The 25,425-nt window shown below is 34.7% G+C and overlaps 1 protein-coding gene across 2 annotated transcripts in view; it reads right to left on the bottom strand.

Annotated features, from left to right (window-relative positions):
- atad2b (ATPase family AAA domain containing 2B) overlaps positions 1 to 25,425 on the bottom strand; it is a 203,464-nt gene that overhangs the window by 67,578 nt on the left and 110,461 nt on the right. For both annotated transcript variants that reach the window (NM_001365966.1, NM_001365967.1), the window contains exon 24: positions 23,254 to 23,373. In NM_001365966.1, coding sequence (NP_001352895.1) covers positions 23,254 to 23,373 — 120 coding nt within the window. The remainder of the gene's footprint in view (positions 1 to 23,253; positions 23,374 to 25,425) is intronic.

Below are 25,425 nucleotides of genomic sequence, written 5' to 3'. Positions count from 1 at the left end.
CTTTGAAAAATGTCCTCGCTTAGTTGAACAGCACTTTGAAAATGATCTTAAATTCACTGATCACTTTTAGTCAAAAAACAAAACATAAAAGGTGAAACAAAATAAACACATGTGCCTCCTGACAGTAAACAGAGGGTCTTATAAAGTGAATGTTAAGTTTGTGTAAGAAATATCACATTATTTACACTCTCAGTGAATTATCAGGAGCCAAAAGTTTTATAATTAATTATTTATAGTAATTTATGTTTTAATTTTTTATTTTTTTTTACTTTTAAAGTGCTGGTTTTCTGATTACAGGAATCAGAGAGAAAAATTCAATACCTTTTAAGACCTCTCCACCACCACTTCAGGTTTCAACCGGTAACATTGGCAACATTTTAATTTCCAGTATATTTACTAAATACTGATGGCAAAAAAAACCTTATACTAAACTAAAACATTGTTCATACAGGGAATGCAAATTCCAATCCAGCAGACGACTCCTATTGCAGGGATAGTGTTGCCTTGGTTAGCGCAGTAAACAGTTTGTGTGTGAATATATGTGTATGGGGGTTTCCCAAAAATGAGTTGTGGCTGGAAGAGCATCCGCTGCGTTAAACATAAGATGGAATAGTTGGCAGTTCATTCCACAGTGGCAACCTCTGAAATAGCAACTAAGCCGAAAGAAAATAAGGAATAAATAAATGATTCATCAACTTAATAAATCAAGTTCACACAGATGCACTTAATTGCAAAAACCCACCTACAACCTGCATGAAGTTGAGTACATTAATAACTAACTTTTATTTTCTAATGAATGTTCCCTTTAAAGCTGCAATTTCAAAGCTTTTCATCTAAAAAACATTATCCACATAAAAAGTAGAGATAATAAACTTTATTTTTTAATAATGCAAACCATCTAACTAAATCTAAAGCAGCTTCAAAACCAAGTAAATCATTTCAATTCCACACAAACCTGGGAGCTCAAAATGATCATTCTAGAGCTCTAAATGCTGAAGTCTTTTACTTTGAGACACACTATTTCCATAATTAAGTCAATTAGTCCACATATTAGGGAAAGCAACTGAACTCTAAAGGGGAGCGCAGGCGCTTTCCATGCGCAATTTGGGGCCGGCAAGATTTCCCCGGACAAAGCGCGAAGCCCCAACGCAATATAAGTTATATATTATTCAGGCCATAGGCTCCAACACAAATCATAACAGAAGAGTTGCTCAAACTAAATGTTGTCTTTGTACTGGGATCTGTTTGGAGTTGCACTCATTAAACAGCTCATCTAAATGAATTAACCAATGCATGAGAGAAACGGCAACTAAATGATCCAAAAGTTTGTTTTTTGCACAGTAGATCAGCGTGATGAAGCCTCGGCTGACTTTAAATAGCAAGAATGATCGGGAAAGGGTGTCAACAAAAGTTATTTGTGGTTTAACGACTGTGGCGAGTTGCCTAGTTTGATCAATATCACCCTGACAGATTAATAAAATTTCATAATTCATCAGACGACTCCCTGACGTAGCTCTGCAATTTTTTGCCACTGCTGTAAATTGCTCATCTGCAAGAGATCAGGAGAAATTAGCAAAGAACACAGTCTTGAGGGTTTTCATACATGCTCAGAAATGAGCGCTTGATTTAATGAGTTGAACAAAGTGGATGGCACATATCACAAACCTTAACTCCTCTTTTTAAACGGCCAGCTCGTATAATATATTCCTGACATATTTGATAGATTTAATATATATACAAAAAAAAACATACAGAAAGAGAGATTAAAAGCTGCAAAGGTTTGTGATATAAAGCGCAAATGACAAAGGGAAGACTGAACTCTCAAGATTGAAGTGCTTGTTTATTGTGCGATGAAAAGGCCAGACTGCAGAAATGAGTTCAGACGGATCCATTTTTATAAATGACTAAAGACACGTCAGGGAATGTGAAAAGATAACTGATATAAACAAAACTGCATAGCTCCATATTCTACTATACGTTACTCACTTCAGACTGTCAAATAAATCAAGTACATGTTATACAGACAGGAAATGGTGCGGTTTATTTTTTTATTTTTAACGAAGCATAGATTACGACATATTTAATTGATTATCTTTGCAAATCGAGTAAGTTGAATTTGACTTTAAGTTCAAACGTCAAACGTTCAATGTGTTCTGTTTTTAAAAGGCTCAAAAGAGCCATGTAATGAGCGCATTTATACACTACCTTGACTTCTAGTTGATCATTTAGAAAAGTGGCAGGGGGTAAATTTTTCTGATGAATTATCTGTTGATCTGCATCCTAATTATCACAAATATGGCAGAAGACCTGCTGAAACCCGCATGGACCCAAGATTCTCACAGAAATCAGTCAAGTTTGGTGAAGGAAAAATTATGGTTTGGGGTTAGATTCAGTATGGGGGTGTGCGAGAGATCTGCAGAGTGGATGGCAACATCTACAGCCTGAGGTATTAAGACATTTGTGCTGCCCATTACATACTTCTCATACTTCAGCTTCCACATCAAAGTACCTGAAAGCAAAGTAGGTCAAGGTGCTCAAGGATTGGCCAGCCCAGTCACCAGACATGAACATTATTGAGCATGTCTGGGACAAGATGCATCGAAGATGAATCTAAAGATTCCTGATAAACTCTGGGAGTCCTGCAAGAACCCTTTCTTTGCCATTCCAGATGACTTTATTAATAAGTTATTTGCACCATTGCAGAGATGTATGGATGCAGTCCTCCAAACTCATGAAGTCAAACACAACATTAATTCTTACAATATATATTCTTTTTATTCTATATTGTACATTATTTCTGTTAAATGACAAGACTTTTGGCAAAGCAAAATCAGAACTTCCTGTCCTAATTAAAAAAAATAATAATTAAAAATCAGGGCTTGATTATTTTATTTTGGAAAAATAAGCGTAATCTAGAGGTCTTTGCCTTTCATATAAGCCACTTCTGATGCTAAATGATCAACTAGAAGTCAACCTATTATTTGTTGTTTCTAAAACTTGGATAGGCGACAAGACTTTTGTCAGGTAGTGTTCATATTTATAATAAACTATTCACCCTTTATTCAATTGACTATAAATTATTGAATATTGTGGACTTTTTTCCATCTGTAAAGTGCATAGACTTACATTCCACTGCGACATGTATAATGCAATTAATGTCAAGCAAATTAAACATGCACAGAGTGGCACACATTTGGACTCATGCAGACAGAGACATGATTTTGTATAGTACCCATCATAATAACTACTTCTCAATTGCACAGTATATTGGCCCAGAAGAAATTGCAACAAATTAAATAACTGTAAAATTATGGCACAGATTATACCATGAAGATATGTATTATTACAAGTAAGTTCTTTTCAAAACAAAAATAAAAATAAATAATATTAAAAAAAAAAAAAATAATAATATATATATATATATATATATATATATATATATATATATATATATATATATATATATATATATATATTAGGGTTGGGCATCTAAACTATAATGCGATCCGATACGCATCTCGATACAAAGAATACGATCCGATATATTATATATTAGGGTTGGGCATCTAAGCTATAATGCGATCCGATACGCATCTCGATACAAAGAATATGATCCGATATATTAGCGATACATTTGTGACATATTGCGATGCAACACGATACGATTTACACCCATATCACGATACAATGCGATAATTCAGCACTAACTTATTAGATCAAGTTTATGAGATTATGTGAAAGAGGATGCTGTGCCATTGAATGAGTTTATTTGAATTGACACTGAATTGTATATTTATTAAATAAGCAAAACCAAGACTTTTTTTTACAAACTGGCTTTTCTCTCAGAGCCAGAGTGTCAGTTTACAGTAGAGGGCCATTTTAGAACATATAGCACATATTATTTAAGTATTTTCAAGATAAACAGAATGTATAAGTGCAATATATATTAAAATATATATATTTGCACTCTTTCAACATAAAGGTTTAGCATTGCACAACAAGAATTGTAATTTAACTTTTCAACTATGAAAACAAGTTTTACAAAGATATATTTTGCCACTGAATATTCAAAACTTAAGGTGGTGAACTAGCAGTGTTATGCTGCTTTGAAACATCACTGTCACTGTAAACAACAGGCTAATAAAAATATAACAAACCAGCAATCTTCTTGCTGTGAGGTGGTCAAACTACCCACTGTGCCACCGTGACACCCATTATTTTTTATCATAGTTATTATTAATATTATTATTATTATTGTAATTAAATAAAAATTAACAGAAGGAGGTGTTCAAAACCTTCGTTCTCCGTGACACTAGGCTGAATATCTTTGCAGATGAACAGGGCCGGCACGTCCATCAGCGCCCGCTTGTCCTCAGTTATATCCGCGCATAGGGTGGCAGAATAGAGGTCCGCGACACCCGCGTCCTCAGTTATATCCGCGCATAGGGCGGAAGAATAGAGGTCCGCGACACCCGCGCGTCCTCAGTTATATCCGCGCATAGGGCGGCAGAATAGAGGTCCGCGACACCCGCGCGTCCTCAGTTATATCCGCGCATAGGGCGGCAGAATAGAGGTCCGCGACACCCGCGCGTCCTCAGTTATATCCGCGCATAGGGCGGCAGAATAGAGGTCCGCAACACCGGCACGTCCTCAGTTATATCCGCGCATAGGGCGGAAGAATAGAGGTCCGCGACACCCGCGCGTCCTCAGTTATATCCGCGCATAGGGCGGCAGAATAGAGGTCCGCGACACCGGCGCATCCTCAGTTATATCCGCGCATAGGGCGGCAGAATAGAGGTCCACTGGAAGATGGAGCTTTCACAACAACACAGTGGCGCCGCTTCAAGTAAGATTTCAGATTAGTCATACTGCCCGCGTATTTTACAGATGCGCGGCACATTTTGCAAATTGCATCTGTCCTGTCATGTCGTCCATCCTTAAATCCATAATGTTGCCATACTTTAGATTTAAAACTCAGTGGGGAATAAAATGTTTGTTTTGCTTCTCGCGCTTTCTGAGGGCGCTCCACTAGCTTCATCCGCACACCTGATACACTGTGTTGTAGTGTAAGTGTACACATCCGCAAATCCGTTAGGCTTACTTTACTTAAAACAGGTTGACAACACTTTTTAATAAATAAAAAATACATTCTATATTAAAAATATAAGCTGTATCTTGGAAAAACCGATGCATCTCGCAAAAACCGATGCATCTCGATTTGCTTCCAAAATTTCATTCATCCTCTGCTGCTCAACCGATGCACTCGCATCGTAAACGCGCATGACCGCGTATCGATACATATCGATTAATCTTCCCATCCCTAATATATATATATATGAGCAATATCACACGAGTAGCAGTGTGATATGGCTGTATATCAGCACTGGTGGGAGGCGTGCGTTGGCACGAGGCCGCAGGCCGTTAACTCGTGCGTTTCTTAGCAACAAACCTGCCTAAACATCATTGTCTGCCACTAAATCCAAAAGTTATGAATTGCTGTGAGATTGCGTTGCACTCTCAGCTCACATCATTCAAAAGAAAAGATCCTCATTGTCCCCCGATAATGTCAACAAACTGGACTGTTTTAGCAACTGGCTGAACGTAAAGGAGGACTAAGCAAAATTGTTTCTACTTTATAATTAATGTTCTCAACTGACAGCAATACAACTTTACAATGAGTACAATTGTTTGTATCCATTACTTTATTATTATTATTATTTTCCATTTTCCATATGTGCAATGCCTGTATTTTGGCATTCAAATTTTATTTATTTATTATATTTTTTAGTTATTTGTTTTAATTTAATTTTAATAAAACACCCAAAAGCAATAATATGAAATAAATTTAAAAATATACATACAAATAAATAAAATATATATTTCTATACACATTTGTATAATTTTTTTAATATTAATAAAACATCAAAATAAAAAAGCAATAACATTAACAAATGTAAAAATATATATAAGTATATAAATAACATATATATTTCTATACATATTTGTATATATTTTTATTTATTTTATTTAATATTAAAAACACCCACAATAAAATAGTAACATTAATTAACAAATTATAAATAATAATAATAATAAATAAAATAAAGTCATCATTAAAGTAAATCAAAAATGTTTTTAAAAATTGTCTTAGCAAAACAATGTGTGCTTTAAATAGTTTTAGGACAACTTTGATGAAAGGTGATGATCCACTTCAAATACTGACTGCTGTATATTAAAACATATCAGTTCAATCTTTTATAAATATATATATATTAGAATTAAAAGGTTAGAGTTATACTACACAATTCTGCCAAATGAACTTTAAATCGAAAATCACTCATAAAAATGATTCCCACAAGACTTGTAGTTCCTTGTGCAAACAATAAAACAAAGTTGTTCTTTCAATCAATACAGAAAGAACACGATTTGGGCACAAGACAACGACAGTTTAATATAAAGCGCTGTTTCACATTTATCCCAGGCAATGATTTTCTATGAGGGAAGTTAAACGCAGCCGTGGGCACAAATTAGTTGCTTGCCATTTAGCAAACACTGCAAAGCGACTTCCAGCACACTAATTGCAGGGCCAGTCCCGCCGGAGCAATCTGGGGTTAAGTGCTTTACTCGCGGGCACAGTTATTCCACAGCGACTGCAAGAGTCCAGTTACTACTGTAGACTCAACCTGTAACCTCTGTCGGTTTACTACATGTTTGACCATTAGCATACAACCAACCTTGGTGTATTTACAAGAGAAGCGGAATGCCGTGTTTTCAATGTTAGCATGTGTGCTGGTTTCTATAAAATGTATAATAATGGTCATTTTGCATTAAAATACTGTACCAACAATAAAAGCAGTAACACTTAAAGTCATAATTCACACTATTACCAAACTGTTAACTAAAGCTATGACGTTGCCATTGACATTGGTACAGATCATTTGAGTTTCTTTCTGTTTTACCAATGATCTTACTTCTCTCTTTTACAATCCTGGAAAATGTAGCTTGGTTTACAACAGGTTACCATATACAGACTTGTATTAAAAATCTAAATGCTCCTCACAAAATGTTTGTACATGATTTCAAGTATATTCTTGTTCACTCTGTAATGATTCAACCTACAAATTAATAATAACCTTTGTCGGGCTTTCTTATAAATGCTTTTGATGTTCTCTGAAAAGTTTAGATTGGAATCAATGTATGTCCTGAAATACTTCAAACTTCTGAAAAATTATATACGACTATTACTTAGAAAAAAAAACACCTAGTTAGCTGCTTATTAATAGTTAGTATGCGTTTTCTGTATTGCCACACTGTCAAAAATTATTTGATCAATTAGTTCTGACAGTTTTTAGGTCATTGTAACTTATTAAACTAAGTTAATCATGTTCTAACCTAATTTTATAAGTTATGCAAGCTGTTTTAAGTCAGTTTAACATAATATCAGTTCAATGGACTCATAGGGTTAATTTGATTCAGCTTTAAAATTTAAGGCAACCAGGATTTTTTTTTACAGTGCAGGATTCTGAGCAGAACCAGACACCAGTCCTCAGGTCTTTACACTGGCCCCCAGTTACATTCAGAATAGATTTTAAAGTATTACTACTTGTCTATAAATCACTAAATGGCCTAGGACCTCAATACATTACAGGATATGCTCACTGAATACAAACCAGATCACTCAGATCTTTAGTATCAAGAATATTAGAAATTCCAAGAGTTCAGTCAAGGCAGGGTGAATCAACCTTCAGCTACTAACCCCCCACTGCTGGAATCAGCTTCCAGAAATGATCAGATGTGCTCCGACTATAGGCACATTCAAATCAAGACTGAAAACACTTCTGTTTAGCTGTGCCTTTACTGAATGAGCACTGTGCTATAAAGGTTTTTTGATTGTGTTTTCCATCAACGTTTAATGCCTCGTTACTATGTAAAGGGTGTCAATGTGATCGTGCACACCAACGCGCAAAACACCAGGCGCAAAAGCATCATTTACAAAAAAAAAAAAAAAAAAAAAGCCTCATGCTCGTTTTTTTTATTTGACGCGCCCCGTTAAAACCTTCTCCACCAATCAGGTTGGCACTTTTTTCATGTGCACAGAGCTGCTGAAGTTACTGTAAACAGCACTTGGAGGCGCTCAAGCGCAAAACTATCAATGAGAGCGCACACTGAAGAAGATGCCCAGAGGCGATATGAACGTGGAGCTGCTTGTTGCTATGTGAACAATAATCATTTCTTTATCGCTAGAGCTGGAGCTGCTACTTGAAAAATCTATGCTTGTTCGAGTCACCAGTAACTTTAGCAACAAGCGTGTGAACCTCCTCTCGGTGTAACAAATGGGTGTCGGAAGCTTAAAGTTGTGTAACGCTATCTAACCTCAAGGAGTGATTTTGCATACTTTTCTGCTCGACGCCAGTGAAAATCGCTTGGGTTTGAATGCGGAAAAACGTCTCGTAAAATGCTGACGATAAAAGCAAACGAAAAGCGTCCCAGTGTGTAGGAGCCTTTACATGTTTATATCAGTTTTAGATCTTCTAAATGTGAATTGTCATTGTTTTGGTGTGCACTAGCTTATAGATATCTTAAAACTGGATAATTCCGATACTAACATCTAAGAAAAAAATTTGTTTAATTTCATGAGACCTTTCAGCAATCGCATAATTTGCTTTAAACGTAGTCAATGATAAATGCTGCTTAAGCAGTAAATCAGCATATTTTAACGATTTCCGAAAGATTGAAAAAACTGAATAATAAAGTTAAAGATTTAGCTTTCATTACAAGATTAGTTTACATTTTTAACTTACAGTTGAAGTTGAAATTATTCGCCTTCCTTTGAAATTTTTTTTTTCTTTTAAAATATTTCCCAAATGATGTTTAATATTTTATCTTCTAGAGAAAGTCTTATTTGTTTTATTTTGGCTAGAAAAAAACAGTTCTTACCTTTTTTAAAACTATTTTAAGGTCAATATTATTAGCACTCTTGAGCAATATTTGTTTTTGATTGTCTGCAGTACAAACTATCGTTATACAATACTTACCTTATTACTCTAACCTGCCTAATGAACCTTTTAAATGTCACTAAGCTGAATACTAGTATTCAGATAATTTACTGTCATCTTGGGAAAGATAAAAGAAACCAGTTATTAAAAATGAGTTATTAAAATTATTATGTTTAGAAATGTGTTAAAAAAATCTTAAATTGTTTAATTATTTCATGTTTTTATTGTTTTACTGTGCTGGTAATGAATAAAATCAGCCTTGGATAGCATAAAAAGCCTCTCTTTTTTTTTCACTGAAGCAGTAGTGTGCAAGTATTATTTAATGCGCTACTTAATAAAAGAGATAATGCACAAAACATCAGACACCCTAAATGTATTTCCAGCCTGTTAAAACAGTTATATTAAATTATAACGGCGAAAGAATGTTTTCCAAACATAAATAAACGTCAGCAGATAAAATAGACGTCTGCTAAAGTTAAAAAGACCGAGAACTTAAAGCACTGCAGTATTACTTTTACATCTGCTCCAAGTCTGAACTTTAAAAAAAATGACTCCCTGCCAGTATCAAATGTTCAGTATGTTCAACAGTGAAGCTTCTACAATTCTTGCTGAGCCGTTGCCAAGCTAAAAGGACTTTTTTTCCTCAAAACCATCTGTTTGAATAGACACTAAAGTCCAGATTGTGCAGTTCAGGAAACGGAAAAAGCAAAAATACAGGTAAAAAAAAATCTTGCTTTCAAATGTCACATATAATCGTGACAAGTACAACACTCAGACTTGACAAAGTTACAGAAAAGGGCAAAAGTCTGACACACAAAGACGCGTCAGACAGCATAAAGTGCAAGTGATAAAATGCATATTTTGGACTCAGCAGAGCATCTGGTAGACTGCGGTCGCCTCTTCCTGAACGTGTTATGATTTTCTGAACACTGTTGGTCTGTATAAGACATGTTTTCCATATGCGTGAGCCTTACTCAAACACATCTCCAATATAAACTGAGAAAATGCTTCCTATATCTTGTGACTCCGACGTCAGAGGTCATGCGTCAAACTCGCTTGGCGGACGCCATGAGTGTCAACATGGGATGATTATTTGACATCTTTCTCATCCTCAAAAAACAAACTATAAGGAGTAGAAGACACTGAATGCATTAAACACGCTGAGGGGAACAAAATGTCTTTAGTGTATGTTGAGTTACTGACAGAAAAGATTCTGAAATTATTTCTGAAGTCAAAATGTGTAAATTTACTTTTATTATTCATTATTAATTGAAATAATTGCAATATGAACAAAATAAGATTACAGAAACTATATTATTTAAATGAATAATTATTAATGGTATATATATATATATATATATATATATATATATATATATATATATATATATATATATATATATTAGATTACACTTATTTAAAATATGATCATGCCTTGATTTTTAATGATTTAATTAGGACAGTAAGGTCTGACTTTGCTTAGACAAAAGTCTTGTCATTTAATAGAAATAATGTACAGTACAGAATATAACAGAATATAAAGTCATGCTGCAGTGGAAAAAGAATTAATATAGTGTATGACTCCCATGAGCTTGGAGGACTGCATCCATACATTTCTGCAATGACTCAAATAACTTATTAATAAATTCATCTGGAATGGCAAAGAAAGCGTCTTTGCAGGACTCCCAGAATTCATCAAGATTTTTTGGATTCATCTTCAACGCCTCCTCCTCCATCTAAATCCAGACATGCTCAACAATGTTCATGTCTGGTGACTGGGCTGGCCAATCCTGGAGCACATTGACCCTCTTTGTTTTCCAAAACTTTGAAGCTGAAGTATGAGAAGGAGGCAAGGAGCGCTATCCTGCTAAAGAATTTGCCCTCTCCTGTGGTTTGTAATGTAATGGGCAGCACAAATGTCTTTATACCTCAGGCTGTTGATGTTTCCATCCACTCTGCAGATCTCTTACACGACCCCATACTGAATGTAACCCCAAACCATGATATTTCTTTCATCAAACTTGACTGATTTCTCTGAGAATCTTGGGTCCATGAGGGTTCCATCAGGTCTTCTGCAGTATATGTGATGACTGAGATGCAGATCAACAGATGATTCATCAGAAAAGTCTACCTTCTGCCACTTTTTCAAATGATAAACCAGAAGTCAAGTTATTATTTTTAGCTTTTACAACTGGGATTGACAACAAGACTTTTGTCAAGTAGTGTGTGTGTACAGCGTGTGTGCGTGTGTGTATACACACACACACACACACACACACACACACACACAAACATACATATACATACATATATATATATACATAAATATACACATATATACATACACACACACACACATATATATATATATATATATATATATATATATATACATAAATATACACATATATACACACACACACATACATACACATATACATATACACATACACATACAAACACACACCCACACAAACACACACACATATATATATACATATATATATATATATATATATATATATATATATATATATATATATATATATATATATATATATATATATATATATATGCATGCATGCATGATTTTATGACATCATTGTTTGTTGTACAACCAATTTGTACAATCAACCCTGTAATGTGTGATTATACATTTTTCCTTCTTTTCTAATCACTCAGCAAGAAGCAAAACAAATGTAAAAACTAACAAGCAAATAAACAAATTATACTTTGCATATTGTTAACAAGCACAAAACAATCATTTGCAACTCACGCCAATGTTAAATGGTCATGGTGTACAGTTTCAAGCTTCTAACACATTTAGTTGCTTGCATGTACAGCAAATAGATTGTGACAGTTGTAGCCCTGTATGTGGTCTGCACTTGATGTTCAAAGTAAAGTCTGGATCCTGAAGCGAAAACCAGTTGAAAGTCTGCGATTTCGAGCATGGACAGCGGTTCACAACCTTCGGCATCAGATAACAGTGAGGATAAGCAGGAAAGCGAGCAGCTCTGAACGCCTTGGGGATTAAATATCCCTTCTGCCATCCCATAAAAGACCTTGATAATAGAAGTGCTTAGGTTTTGCCGTCTGCATGAGTTTGTATGGGGCGGCTGACTCATCAGCGGGACAATAGCAGACCACAGCGCAAACACAACGCACTCTTTGTTCTTGTCTGCGATCTTCATTGTTAGTACAAGACTGCTGAGGCTTCGCAAAGCTGACAGTTCATTTGTCATCCCTCCTGTCATTTTGCTGTAGGGACGAACGTTTACGCCCTCCAATACAAATGTTTTAAAGATAGGACATCATAGCAGCGTAATGTACCAATCTACTAGCATCGCAATGTGTAATAGCAACATTTCGCGTTGAGTATTTGAGAGAAAAGCTTGCATGCAAACAGCACACAATCGCAAATTCAACTCTCTTTTGCTCCGTATTGTAGTTGAACTGCTTTCAAATGCACACAAATTGATGTCTACTATACCCGTCTTGGCCAGTATCCTCATAAACACAGTCAGTTAAGTGAACACAAACGTGTGGATATGCGTCTATAAAAACACAACTGTGATTTGTTAAAATTTTTATTAAGTAAAATTTTTATCATGAGTTTTTTTTGGCATTATCCATGTGGCTAACTTACAAATGTTCCAGAGATCTACGTACAGAGGTGACCATTAAAAATGCATGTATTTTACTGTGGCTTGCGTCATTTTGTGCCATAGCTTGCATAAAATGCTCGTTGGAATTTAAATAAATGTGCTTTACCTCCACCGGGTGGCGCATCGAACAACAAACTCTACTGTACAGAATACATTAAGGTTGTCTAATTATTCTGTTGCTCCAAACTTTAAACCTTGTTTTAAATTACGCAGGTGTGCATTTATACTAATATTTTGATCATGTATTTATTTTATATTTAAGACAGATAAACTTTATAATATATATATATATATATATATATATATATATATATATATATATATATATATATATATATATATATATACTCAAAAATATATACTTTATATATAACAGCATAACTTTAATCCTGTCTCTCAAAATTTTTATTCAAAACTTCGTCAGTTCAGGAGTCGTTAGATTGAGGGTTGTGGCAGCCTGTAGTAAACTTGCATCTGCTATGGAGTCTGTAAATCTGTGACTTTTACGTCAAAGAAAAGAAGACAGGATTGCAGCCGTGCCTCTCATTTCTCATGGTCACTCCACACGCGGGCAACCTAGAAGCTAGATAGGCATGTTTTGTTTTGTTTTCTTTTAAGTTTACCCAAATTTAAATTCATTCATACCCTGATGGTTTGGGACGAATATATATATATACTATTACACCCCTAATATATATATATATATATATATATATATATATATATATATATATATATATATATATATATATATATATATATAAAAATAACGTACCTGTGGGTGTTGCTTTGTTGTTCCCTACCCCATTTAGTTTATATCTGCTGTCTACTACCCATCTAAAATCTAGGTGTTACGATTGGCTCATGGAGTTTTCAGGAGCGCACCAATGAGGAAAAAAATGGGGGTTAAGCACTCCAGTGATGACTCACTAGACTGGGGGGGAATCCTTCATCTCTTGTGGCTGCTCTTTGTCTTTTGTGTGACACTTGTATGTGTATAAACTGTTCTCTGGTTGGTTGAGTTGTACATCTGCCCTGAACATACTAAACTCAACTACATAAATCTACTAAGAGGGAAGAAAAAGTAAAGTGACTAATCCTACATGCACGTAGATGATTCTCTGTTAAATCATTAGGTAAGAAGCGGGTGCTACCCTCTGTATGTTTTCTCCAGTGAGTGTAGATGTAGTGAGCACGTGTGATGCCGATGTGTTTTTATTTTTATTTTATTTTTTTCAGTTTTCTCAGTTATTCAGAGGTGGAGAGAGTTTAGTTAGTGTGTTTAATTTGTTATTTTCTTGGATTTGGCACTGCTTATTATTCTTCCCTCTATCAGGTCTGTTTTAATTTGCTTATTCTTTTCTCTTACATTTATTGTACACATTTGTAATATACAGTGTATCCGAAAAGAATTCGCAGTGCTTTACTTTTTCCACATTTTTTATGTTATAGCCTAATTCCAAAATGGATTATATTAATTTGTTTCCTCAAAACTCTACACACAATATCCCATAATGACATTATGAAAAAAAAGAGTTTTTGATATTGTATCAAATTTACAACAACAACAAAAAAAAAAAAAAACCTGAACAATCACATGTACAGAAGTATTCACAGCCTTTTCTCAATACTTTGTTGATGCAGCTTTGGCAGCAATTACAACCTAAAATCTTTTTGAATATGATGCCAACAACTTGGCACAACTGTCTTTAGGAGTTTTTGCCCATTCCTTTTTTTCAGTACCTTTCAAGTTCTATCAGGTTGGATGGGAAGTGGCGGTGTACAGCCATTTTCAGATCTCTCCAGAGGTGTTCAATAGGATTTAGTTCTGGGCTCTGGCTGGGCCGCTGGAATTTTGTTTCTTATGGCAATAAATGCCTTTTGGCAAATTCCAGTTGGGGAGCGGCGTCCGTCTGGCCATCTCTACCATACAGCCTGATTGGTGGATTGCTGCACAGATGGTTGTCCTTCTGTGAGGTTCTCCTCTCTCCACAGAACAACACTAGAGCTCAAAGTGAACATCGGGTTATTGATCACCTCCCAGACTAAGGCCCTTCTCCCTTGATCACTCAGCTTAGTTGGCCGGCCAGCTCTGGGAAGAGTCCTGGTGGTTAAACATCTTCCACTTACAGATGATGGAGGCCACTGTGTTTAATGGAACTTTTAGAGCAGCAGAAATTTTCTGTAACCATCCCCAGCCTTGTGCCTCGAGACAACCCTGTCTCGGAGGTCCACAGACAATTCCTTTGTCTTCATGCTTGGTTTGTGCTTTGACATGCACTGTCAACCCTGGGACCTTATATAGACAGATGCCTTTTTAAATCATGTCCAATCAACTGAACTTACCACAGGTGAACTCCAATTAAGCTGCTGAAACATTTCAAGAATGATCAGCGGAAACAGATTATACCTGAGCTCAATTCAGAGTTCATGGCAAAGGCTGTGAATACTGATGTACATGTGATTTCTCAGGGTTTTTATTTTTAATAGATTTCAAAAAATCCTTTTTTCACCTTATCATTATGGGGAATTGTGTGCAAAATTGAGGAAATAAATGAATTTAATCCACTTTGCAATAAGGCTGTAACATAAAAAAATTTGAAAAAGTGAAGCGCTATGAAAACTTACAAGATGCACTGTACTTTGGTGCTTGAATTTTTTTTTTTCTCTTGAATATTGTAAATAAAACAAACCACTTCTTGTCAAAAAGCAATTCAGCTTAATTGTAGAACATTTCCTCTTAAAATTTAATTGACTAAAAGGTAATGAGATTTTTTGTTGAATAACAAAACTTCATTGTGGGGAGAAAAAAAAAACATGACAAAGACTGCTTTTGGCATTGAAGCGAAATAAAATTTGGACATGACATGAGGCCTAGAATACACTGACTTTAATAAAGCATCTGCTCACAAATACCCAGAAGCTCCTAGTATGGTGTTGACCTTTTCTGAACATGCAGAAAATCCGAAGGAGGACACAGCGTTCCCCAAACATCTACTTCTTTGCCTTCCTCTCGCAGTTATTGCTTCGTCACCTCACCAGCAGTTCAGTTAAATTCAAGGACAAAGGGACAAAAGTTATCAACTGGAAAGCATAAGCTTAAGCAGTCTGAATTTAAGAATATCTTAAAGCACCAAAAAAAAAAGACAATAAAGATCCTTGTATCAATTTTCTCCTCAGATTAAATTGTCAACAGAGCCCAGAATCAGTAAATACTATTAAGCCAGATAAAAGGAGAAGAAAAACACTACTAATGGCTTTTCTGACAGCATCAAAGATAAAACTAATCGCTTGGGGGATAAGGCTAATTTAAGGAAGCTTTTTTCCTTCAAATTAGCGTTTTATTGTTGGACAAAACAGATGGAAAGTAGTTGAAATGCTTAAAAGCCTCTTGTAAGAGCTCAAAGCTTGAGGTTTTGTGCTCAATCACCTCGTGTTCACAAGAACCAAATCGAACAGAGGCAGACAGGAGCTCGTCCATCTCATCCCGAGGTGTTTATTGCACCTAACAGCCACCTTCTCATCTCTCAAGGATGTAATCATTCTTTGTGTTGCGATTCCCTTGAGTTGTTATACTGTACACTACTAGACGCAGACTGACGGGTAATTAGAGAGACATACGACATCTTGTGGCAGGATGAGGAAGCGCAGGGAAAAAATTAAAGAGTTTGATGCTTTATTATAAATAATAATAATAAAAATAATAATAATAATAATAATTCACCTCTAAAGTATATATATATATATATATATATATATATATATATATATATATATATGTATATAAAAATCACAATTTTCATGACTTTCCCAGTTATGAGAAAAGCTCATTTTTTAGATGTTTATAAAATACTAAAACAATATTTTGAAACATTAAACTAATTATCTATTTTTTACTTGAACGTTTTGTATAATATTATTTATTCCTGTGATGCAAATATTAATTTTCAGCATCATTACTCAAGTCCTCAATGATCTTTCAGAAAACAAATTTAACAATCAAGTTGCTGATTGGCTGCTGAATCTTTTTAATATTAATGACGTTTTTGGTTTGTTTTTGTGAAAATGAATGTTTTCTTTTTTCTATACAGACAGCATTTACTTTTGTAACATTATCAGTAATTTTACAGTCAATTCTGAACACTTTATTGTCCAACTGTAAAGGGTGTACAATATAAAACGTATTACTTGATTACAGTACTTAAGTCTTACCATGGGGATTTGTACTTGACGAATGCAATTTAAACTGACTAATTTGACTTTTTTTTAACCTAATTACTTTTTCATTTATTTTATTTTGTTCCATTTTGGACGTAGTAAATAATAAAATGTCTCAAATGTGGACATTTTATCAGGTAACTTCTGTGAGATATTGCATTTCAATTATATGCTCAAGAAATATGGTTTTTGACTTGTGAAATTATAAGATTTCACTTTTTTTTCCTTTTTAAACAAACCTGTTTGTGAATGACTTTTTTTTTTTTTTTTTGCTATTTATTTCACTTTGCCCTAAGACAGGGGTGTCCAAACTGGCTGAGGGCCAGATGCAAAAAAACAAACGTTGTCGCGGGCCAAATTTTACATACATCACACAGACACGCATATATATATATATATATATATATATATATATATATATATATATATATATATATATATATATATATATATATAAATACAGTTGAAGTCAGAATTGTTAGCCCCCCTAAATTATTAGCCCCCGTTTATTTTTTCCCCAATTTATGTTTAACGGAGAGAAGATTTTTTTCCACACATTTCTAAACATATTAGTTTTAGTAACTCATTTCTAATAACTGATTTATTTTATCTTTGCCATGATGACAGTAAATAATATTTGACTGGATATTTTTAAGACACTTCTATATAGCTTAAAGTGACATTTAAAGGCTTAACTAGGTTAAGCAAGTTAACTTGTTAAGTCAAGGTAATTAGGCAAGTTATTTTATAACAATGGTTTGTTCTGAAGACTTAAGGGGCTAATAATTTTGACCTTAAAATGGTTCATAAAAAAAATTTAAACCGCTTTTTATTCTAGCCGAAAAAAAACAAAAGTCTTTCTCCAAAAGACAAAATATTATCAGACATACTGTAAAAATGTCCTTGCTCTGTTAAATATCATTTGGGAAATATTTAAAAAAGAAGAAATAAATCAGAGGGGCTAATAATTCAACTGTGTGTAGATAGATAGATAGATAGATAGATAGATAGATAGATAGATAGATAGATAGATAGATAGATAGATAGATAGATAGATAGATAGATAGATAGATAGATAGATAGATAGATAGATAGATAGATAGATAGATAGATAGATAGATAGACAGACAGACAGACAGACAGACATACCAACAGACAGGAAGACAGATAGATAGATCATAACAAGAACTGCTGCTTAATTGAATGCATGTAATAGCGACACCAGGTGGTTATTTTTTGAATTACGTTCATTTTTGTATGGCGGGCCAGATTCTATTGATATTTATAAAAAGCCTCGCGGGCTGCCAAAAAACTGATTGCGGGCCGCAGATGGCCCGCGGGCCGTAGTTTGGACATGCCTGCCCTAAGATGATTATTCAATGTGATGAAAAAAGAATCTCATCTCTCTAGGAACATATTTCTTATACGTGACTGGAAAGATATAATAAAAGAAATTATTTTTATTGTATTTTACAATGGTATTTTTTGGAGATTCTTGTGGAGAATTTATACTAAGTACAATTCTAAGTACAACTTTTAACAACCCAGATCCTTTGTTGAACATACATGTATGTATTTTTAAAACAGAATGCAAAACAAGGCTATTATTGTTTCGGAGTTATATTTATTTTATTTCAAAAGTAATTTATTTAATATTTTTTTTATTGTTTAGTTTCACTTTCTAGTTTAGTTAACACGACACGGCTGAACTTTGTATAATGTTATGTACACATTTATACTATATTATATTTCTTTTAGAACAGTAAAACAAAGAACAATGATTTATTTTATATTTACATACTCTTTTAAAACAAATTCAGAATAATTAACTTTTTTTAATTCATGCCATCTTTAGTTTTTTGGAAAATGAAATGAATTAAAATAAAGATTTCATTGAATTTTCTTTGAACATTTTAACTATTAATAAGCAGCTAATTAGTAGTTTATTTAACTAAATGTCTTAATGGTTTGTTAATAACATGAATTGTACATCAAAATAAAATTCAAATTTCTTATTATTATTTGTTTTAAGTTTCAGATACTAAGAACTGAACCAAAAATCCAATAAAAAAAAAGTTCCAATATAATCCTATTTAACACTGTAAACCAAGCCAACGACCTCAACCTTTTGTTTCCTACTGTGAGCCGGCTATTTATAATATCATTAAACCATCAATTCCTAGTTGACTCAAAAATAAAAAATTTAAATCATTTTAACAACTTTAAAATAAACCACAAGCTCTTCCAGCAGCAGAAGCTGTTAATTATCTTCACAAAGCACATTTGGTTTATAATAGCATGAAATGTACATTAAAAAGATTTATTATTATTTTTATTTATTTTTTTGCAAGTTAGCGAACAATTCCAATAAGCAAACAATAAATTGGATTAAATATAATCCCATTTAATACTGTAAACTAAACAAACATTTTGTTTCCTACTGTGAGCCTGCTATTTATAATATCATTAGACCATCAACTCCCAGTTGACTCTAATATAAAAAATAATAATTTTAACAACTTTAAAATAAACCACAAGCTCTTTCAGTAGCAAGAATGCACAAGTCAGAATGTCCATAAGGGCCACTATATTACAGAGAACTGTTAATTATCGTCCCAAAGTGCATGGGGTTTGTTAATGGCATGAATTTTACATTAAAAAATACTTTATTATTATTATTATTATTATTATTTGTTTTGCAAGTTAGCGAACAATTCCAATAAATTCTGATTTAATACTGTAAAACTAAGCAAACATTTTGTTTCCTACTGTGAGCCAGCTATTTATGACATCATTAAACCATCAACTCTCAGTTGACTCCTAAATAAAAACGTAATTTTAACAACTTAAAAATAAACAAACTTCCAGTAGCAAGAATGCACAAGTCAGAATGTCCATAAGAGCCACTATATTACAGATAGCTGTTAATTATCCTCCCCAAAGTGCATGCGGAAGCATCCCGCGACTGCCATCCGATGACTTCTCTGCAAACTAATGAGTGCACGCTGGCAAAGCTGCAAGAACCGACTTGCTTATGGCGCCAGGGGTGGTAAAGCCGGCTCTCAGCAATTCACGCCATTACAGCTCAATCTGGCAACGTGGAGCACGATGGGTTTAAACAAGCCACTCCTCCAAAAAGAGCTCTTCTGAGGCTGAGCTAAAAGCCTTTCTGAAGCCGAGATGTGAGAGCAAATGTGATAAAACGTGTTCCCAGATGCTGCTGTAAGGCGCATCCAACACAAAGTAGCTGCCCATAGTACTTTTCTGACCCGTGTGGCCCTGGAGCCTTCCCAGCATCCCTCTCCATCTGCTGGACAGGCCACAGGAGAGGACTGACCTGGCTGGTGTTTTTGTGGTAAGCGGGACGGCGGTGAGGGAGTGCAACCAGAGGGCATTGCTCTGATGTTGGCCAAAAGTTACGCTCGCAACACCTGCGTCAGTTCTGGATTATTCACTTCTGTGCATATCAATGACACGGGGAATGCAGGACAACAGTGATGGATGTGTGCGCGCTAAAACTCGGAAGAGATGGATTTTTCTTATTGCCTATTTTGACAAACTATAAAAAGAAATATAAGATTACAGTATGGGGTATATGCACAGCAGAAGCCCTATCATGCACCCGCAAGAGGTTTATCGAGTGATTTGTTGCTGTTTTCAGACCAGCGCAACTGTAATTTTCACGTATTGCACCATGTTGTTTAACCTTTGTTAACCTTGTGACCCCAACTTTGTGGACTCATGGGTTTGTGAACTTGTGGACCAATGGGCTCATCTGAAATCTACAAACACAAACTAATTAATAGAGACAAAATAAATAAGTTTAGTTTATTTTCTTTACATTATACAGAAAATAAAAACCTTTTTCAGAAGCCAACAAGCTCAAAATCTGAAACTCGACAGGCTGCTTAATAAACATGCTTTAACTGTTTCTGCGTGATTAACAATATGTAATACATTTGCTATTGTATTTCTACATTCTTCATGTAGTGTGCTATGTGAAAATCAATCCAAAATCATATTTAACATTTTTACTCCATGTTTTAGTAATTCTTGTAAAGAACACTTGAGAAAGGAATATTTTGAATTTCATGGAAGAACAACAGCGGTCCAGAGAGATGCCAAGCTGTTAAAGAATTTATAAAAGCCATTTAGTTGTACTAAACAAGCTGTCTGAAAGCAATAAATGATCTATTTTACTTGACATTGATGCACGAAAAGAACTGAAGAGTTTTGCATTTGCTCCGATATAAAACTATGTCTGGAACACTGATGTGATTTCGCATGGCATTCATAATTATCAGTAAGCTAATTAATTAAAGGTTTGAAAACCAACCTGATGATATCAGAGGAATGTTAAACATTTAAAATAGGGTGAGCAAAAAGACATTTGACAAGTGATTTTATAGAATAGCAAATATTTAATTTATTGCTATTTTGCAGAAAAATCTGCTCTAAATTTGTTTTAAACATATACAGTGCGTATAAGTACTACTTGCATATGTCACATAAGTAATATTTAAAATATATACAACTCATGGAACTACCCGTCTATATTTTAGCTTTTAATTTGTACGTATTAAGTCAAATAATTTTCTATCCACAATATTCTCAGAGCATAAATGTGTGTGTATATATATATATATATACGCGGTCTCACGCAATCACATGATGCGATTTCGCAGGTCAGAGTTCACCAAGCTTGAACTTTCCAACGCAATGAACTGCGAAACTTGTCGTATGAGCTTGCACTTCCGGCATGACGCATTCACTTGCGTATGAATGGAAGTCAATTGGGAGCAAAGTGCAGTGTGGCTGCAGCTTTACTCCGCTCATATGACAAGCAAAGAAATAAGCTTAACACAGTTTGAGGAATACTGCAGTATGATGTTCTTTTGAGGCTTTTTTAGGTGAATGCAGTTTATTAAATTGCAGCTATACAGTTTATTTATAAGGAAAGTGCATATTTTTAATATTTATAATTTTGGAGATTCAGCATGTCGGCGGCTAGCAGCCTGTCATTAAGCAGAGCAAAGACGATTGATGTCTGTCACTAGGAGACATAGACCACATAATAAGTGCTTAGGGGAGAAAAACTCTGATCAAATCGTTATATAAAAGGTAAGACCTTCAGTTGATCTCTCTCTTTTGTATGTTGTAGTGCTGTATTTATAGCATAGTAATCTGCAAGTGTTTGCTTTACTTTGGCTTTTCAGGGTTAGTTATTGTGATCTCCCGATTGCAACAGAGAAATACTATGAAATCTCTGTAGACTGTAAACACTTCATAGCGTTCAGCCTTATAATCTTAAAATGTGAGCAAAATCACCCGTTTTGTCATCACTTTTGACATTACGCTAGAGAATCATTTAAATATTAGCTCTAAAGTGATGTTTGTGTAGTAGCAACGATTTCTGCTGTTCTGATGTCAGCTGCAGATGTAAACAAATGGCAGAAGTAGTTCCTCATTCAGATGGTCATGAGAGTCTCATGAGTCATGAGACTTTCCGTGTTTGATTTTCTTTTTTATATACACGATTATGCCGTGGAACTGTTGTATAAATGCAGTATCACACTCGTAGCAGTGCAATATGGCTGTATATTGTCACTGGTGGGACACTAAGGCACTCAGCCTATGGCCTTGAGCCAAAGTATGCCTCCCACCAGTGCCGATATACAGCCATATCACACTGCTACGAGTTTGATATTGCTCATATATAAACATTGAAATCTAGATGAAATTTACAATTAAAACATTTACATTGTCAAAGGTATATAATTTATCATTATATGAAAGTTTTTTATATATAAATATTAATTATAAAATTATTATTATTATTAACTACTATTATTATTAAGTTATTATGACCATTATAATAACATAATAATAATAATAATATAAAATACATATATTAAAATTATTCTTACACATGTAAAATAATCTTATCTTGTGATTCTCATCCAATAAGTTCCATGAATAAATAAAGAATTTCAATCAGCTGGTATTAGACATGATATATTAAGTGATCTAATCAAACTCTAGTTCAACCAGTCACTTATAACAACCACTTTAAAAGTTGTGGAGTTTTCCAGCGACTCCAGACGTCTATCAGGGGCACAGTGACCCCTTACTTGCCCTCTGAATAAGGTGAAATGGTCAAGCACCCGTCACACAATCGCACTGTCCCTTGCGAAACCTCACAGCCAGACCTGTTAACAGAAGTGTCAGACCACGCAAGGCTCGTTTCAGCACAGCGAGTCAAAGTACAGCTTGTTCGATCACCTGGAAATAGTCTAGCCTTTAAGAGCTGCCACACGGCGAGCACAGAGCCTGACAGCGGCTGTTGTTTGCTGTTGTGTTCTGCATGTACTCACTGCTGCAGTGCTTGTCCACTCCATCACCCTGAGAGCTGCTTAATCCCGCCTCCTCTCCCATCGGCTTCCTGGTTGCCACAGTGCTTGGAGTGACGGGCGGCTGGGGTGCTGTCTGAGGGGCTGTGAGAACGAGAGAGAACAAAAGTTTGTAAGGAAAACTTTGTTTTAAACTTTAAAAAAAAAAAAAAAAAAACTTATTTACAGGTGTTGCTGCATGCTTGCTTAGAAAGATACTACAAGAAATGGAATACAGTAGCCATTGTTAATCGAGAAAGTAACGTTCAAGGAAATAGCACGCAAAAGATGAAATCTACGAAGTAGTCAGCTTTATTTTTTATAATTATTACAGATGTTTTAAGGCTGTAAAACCCCTCACTACACACCTTATACACTGTTCTCAAACATGCATTAACATTAGCACACTTTTCTCTCATTTAAACAGCTGCGTAACTTTAATGTTTATTTAGCATGTCCGAAAGTTCATCTTTTTTTGCAATGGTTAGCATCTTCCTCGGCCTGTTGGGTGCTTTTGGGTCCCTTTGACGGTGCAGAATGTTTTGTCGACAATATGGAGTGTGTTGGGGAGAAACTTGCAAACATACAGTACAGCACTTCAGAGTCACGCTGCTAGCGATGGAAGATTTGTCAACCTGGCAAGCTGAACGCATTCTGTACTGTATTTACCGTATTCTTAGCCAACGAACGGACGCAGCCATTTAAATATTTTTGGATCGAGACTTCCGGTCTCATTCTCTTCCATTCATTTTTAAACATTAAAAACTGCTCGTTTTGCTGTTTGATGTTGCAAACTGATATTTTCCTATTATAATATTCTACTTGGTCGGTATAGTCATGCAAACATTTGTTTGTAGAGCAAGTAGTTTGACCGTTTTCTGACGTTTATTAATCGTAGTCATTTCTCCTACAGGCGACTGAATCGGAAGCTCTAAAACAATTGCAATAATACAAAAGATTGGTCTGAGACAGAGGGCAGGAAAGAAGGGTTTTTATATATGGGAGACAACTAGACATTGTTTGAAAGCCGAAATGTTTTCTAAATTGTAACCAAATTCGAAGACTATTAAGTACTATAGGGTTAGAGGAGTAGTTTGATGTCTTTAATGGTAATGAAAAGCATAGTAACCCATGCAAAGATACTTGGGTGCAAGAATCGCATTCCATTTCAACCCATGCTGGAACCCAGTGGCAGAGTCCGTAGTGTGACTGGCTCCAATATAAAATACTGTGGATGTTAGCTTAAAGTAACATTTAAAGGCTTAACTAGGTTAATTAGGTTAACTGGGCAGGTTAAGGTAAGAAGGCAAGTTATTGTATAACGATGGTTTGTTCTGTAGACTATCAAAAAAAATTAGCTTAAAGGGGCTAATAATTTTGTCCTTAAAATGTTTTTTTTTTTTTTATCAAAACTGCTTTTATTCTAGCTAAAAATTAAGCAAATAAGACTTTCTCCAGAAAAAAAAATATTATCATACTTATCAGACTCAGTTAAACATAATTTGGGAAATATTCAAAAAAGAAAAAAAGATTCAAAGGGGGCTAATAATTCTGACTTCAACTGTATATAGTTATTATTTTTTAAACACATCTATAGTTATGCACTGGTAGAGAGTTAGACCTCTTTCTTGACTTCACACTGAAGCAGCAACGTATGCGGCATGACATCACTTTGTTGCAGAGACGCTATTGGTTAAACATGAAACATGAAGAACATGTAGAACATGAAAGCAGCTTGAAGCGGAAAGCGCGAGTATGTCTGTGGTCTGGAGGTTTTCTAAGTTGATGACGACAACAACGCCAGAGCAAATTGTGAAAAATGTAAACTTGGGATTGCCTGTCGGGTATTTAAAGTTGAGGTGCTATTTGTTTTAATATTAGATTTTCTTTATATTTACTGTTGCACTAAAGTCCAAAAGTGAAGAATTTATGTTTTTACTTGATTATTCAAGCTACCTCACAGAAGTGCTCTTTTTGTTAACAGAGCTGTTGAATGTCAAAATAAAGTAAATTAAATAAAAAGTGAGGAACGTTCTAGATCAGTGTCTTCGCTCTTATTCTTTTTTTTATATATTATAGAAATATCAGATCAGGTTTAAGTAGATACACAAAATCAATGTCCTGATTGGGACATCCCTAGTTTTTTTGCGTATATAT

Source organism: Danio rerio, chromosome 20 (assembly GCF_049306965.1).
Source record: "Danio rerio strain Tuebingen ecotype United States chromosome 20, GRCz12tu, whole genome shotgun sequence".
Classification (NCBI taxonomy): Eukaryota; Metazoa; Chordata; class Actinopteri; order Cypriniformes; family Danionidae; genus Danio; species Danio rerio.
The sequence above is the reverse complement of the archived record's forward strand: the minus strand, read 5'-3'. Positions and strand labels throughout refer to the sequence as shown.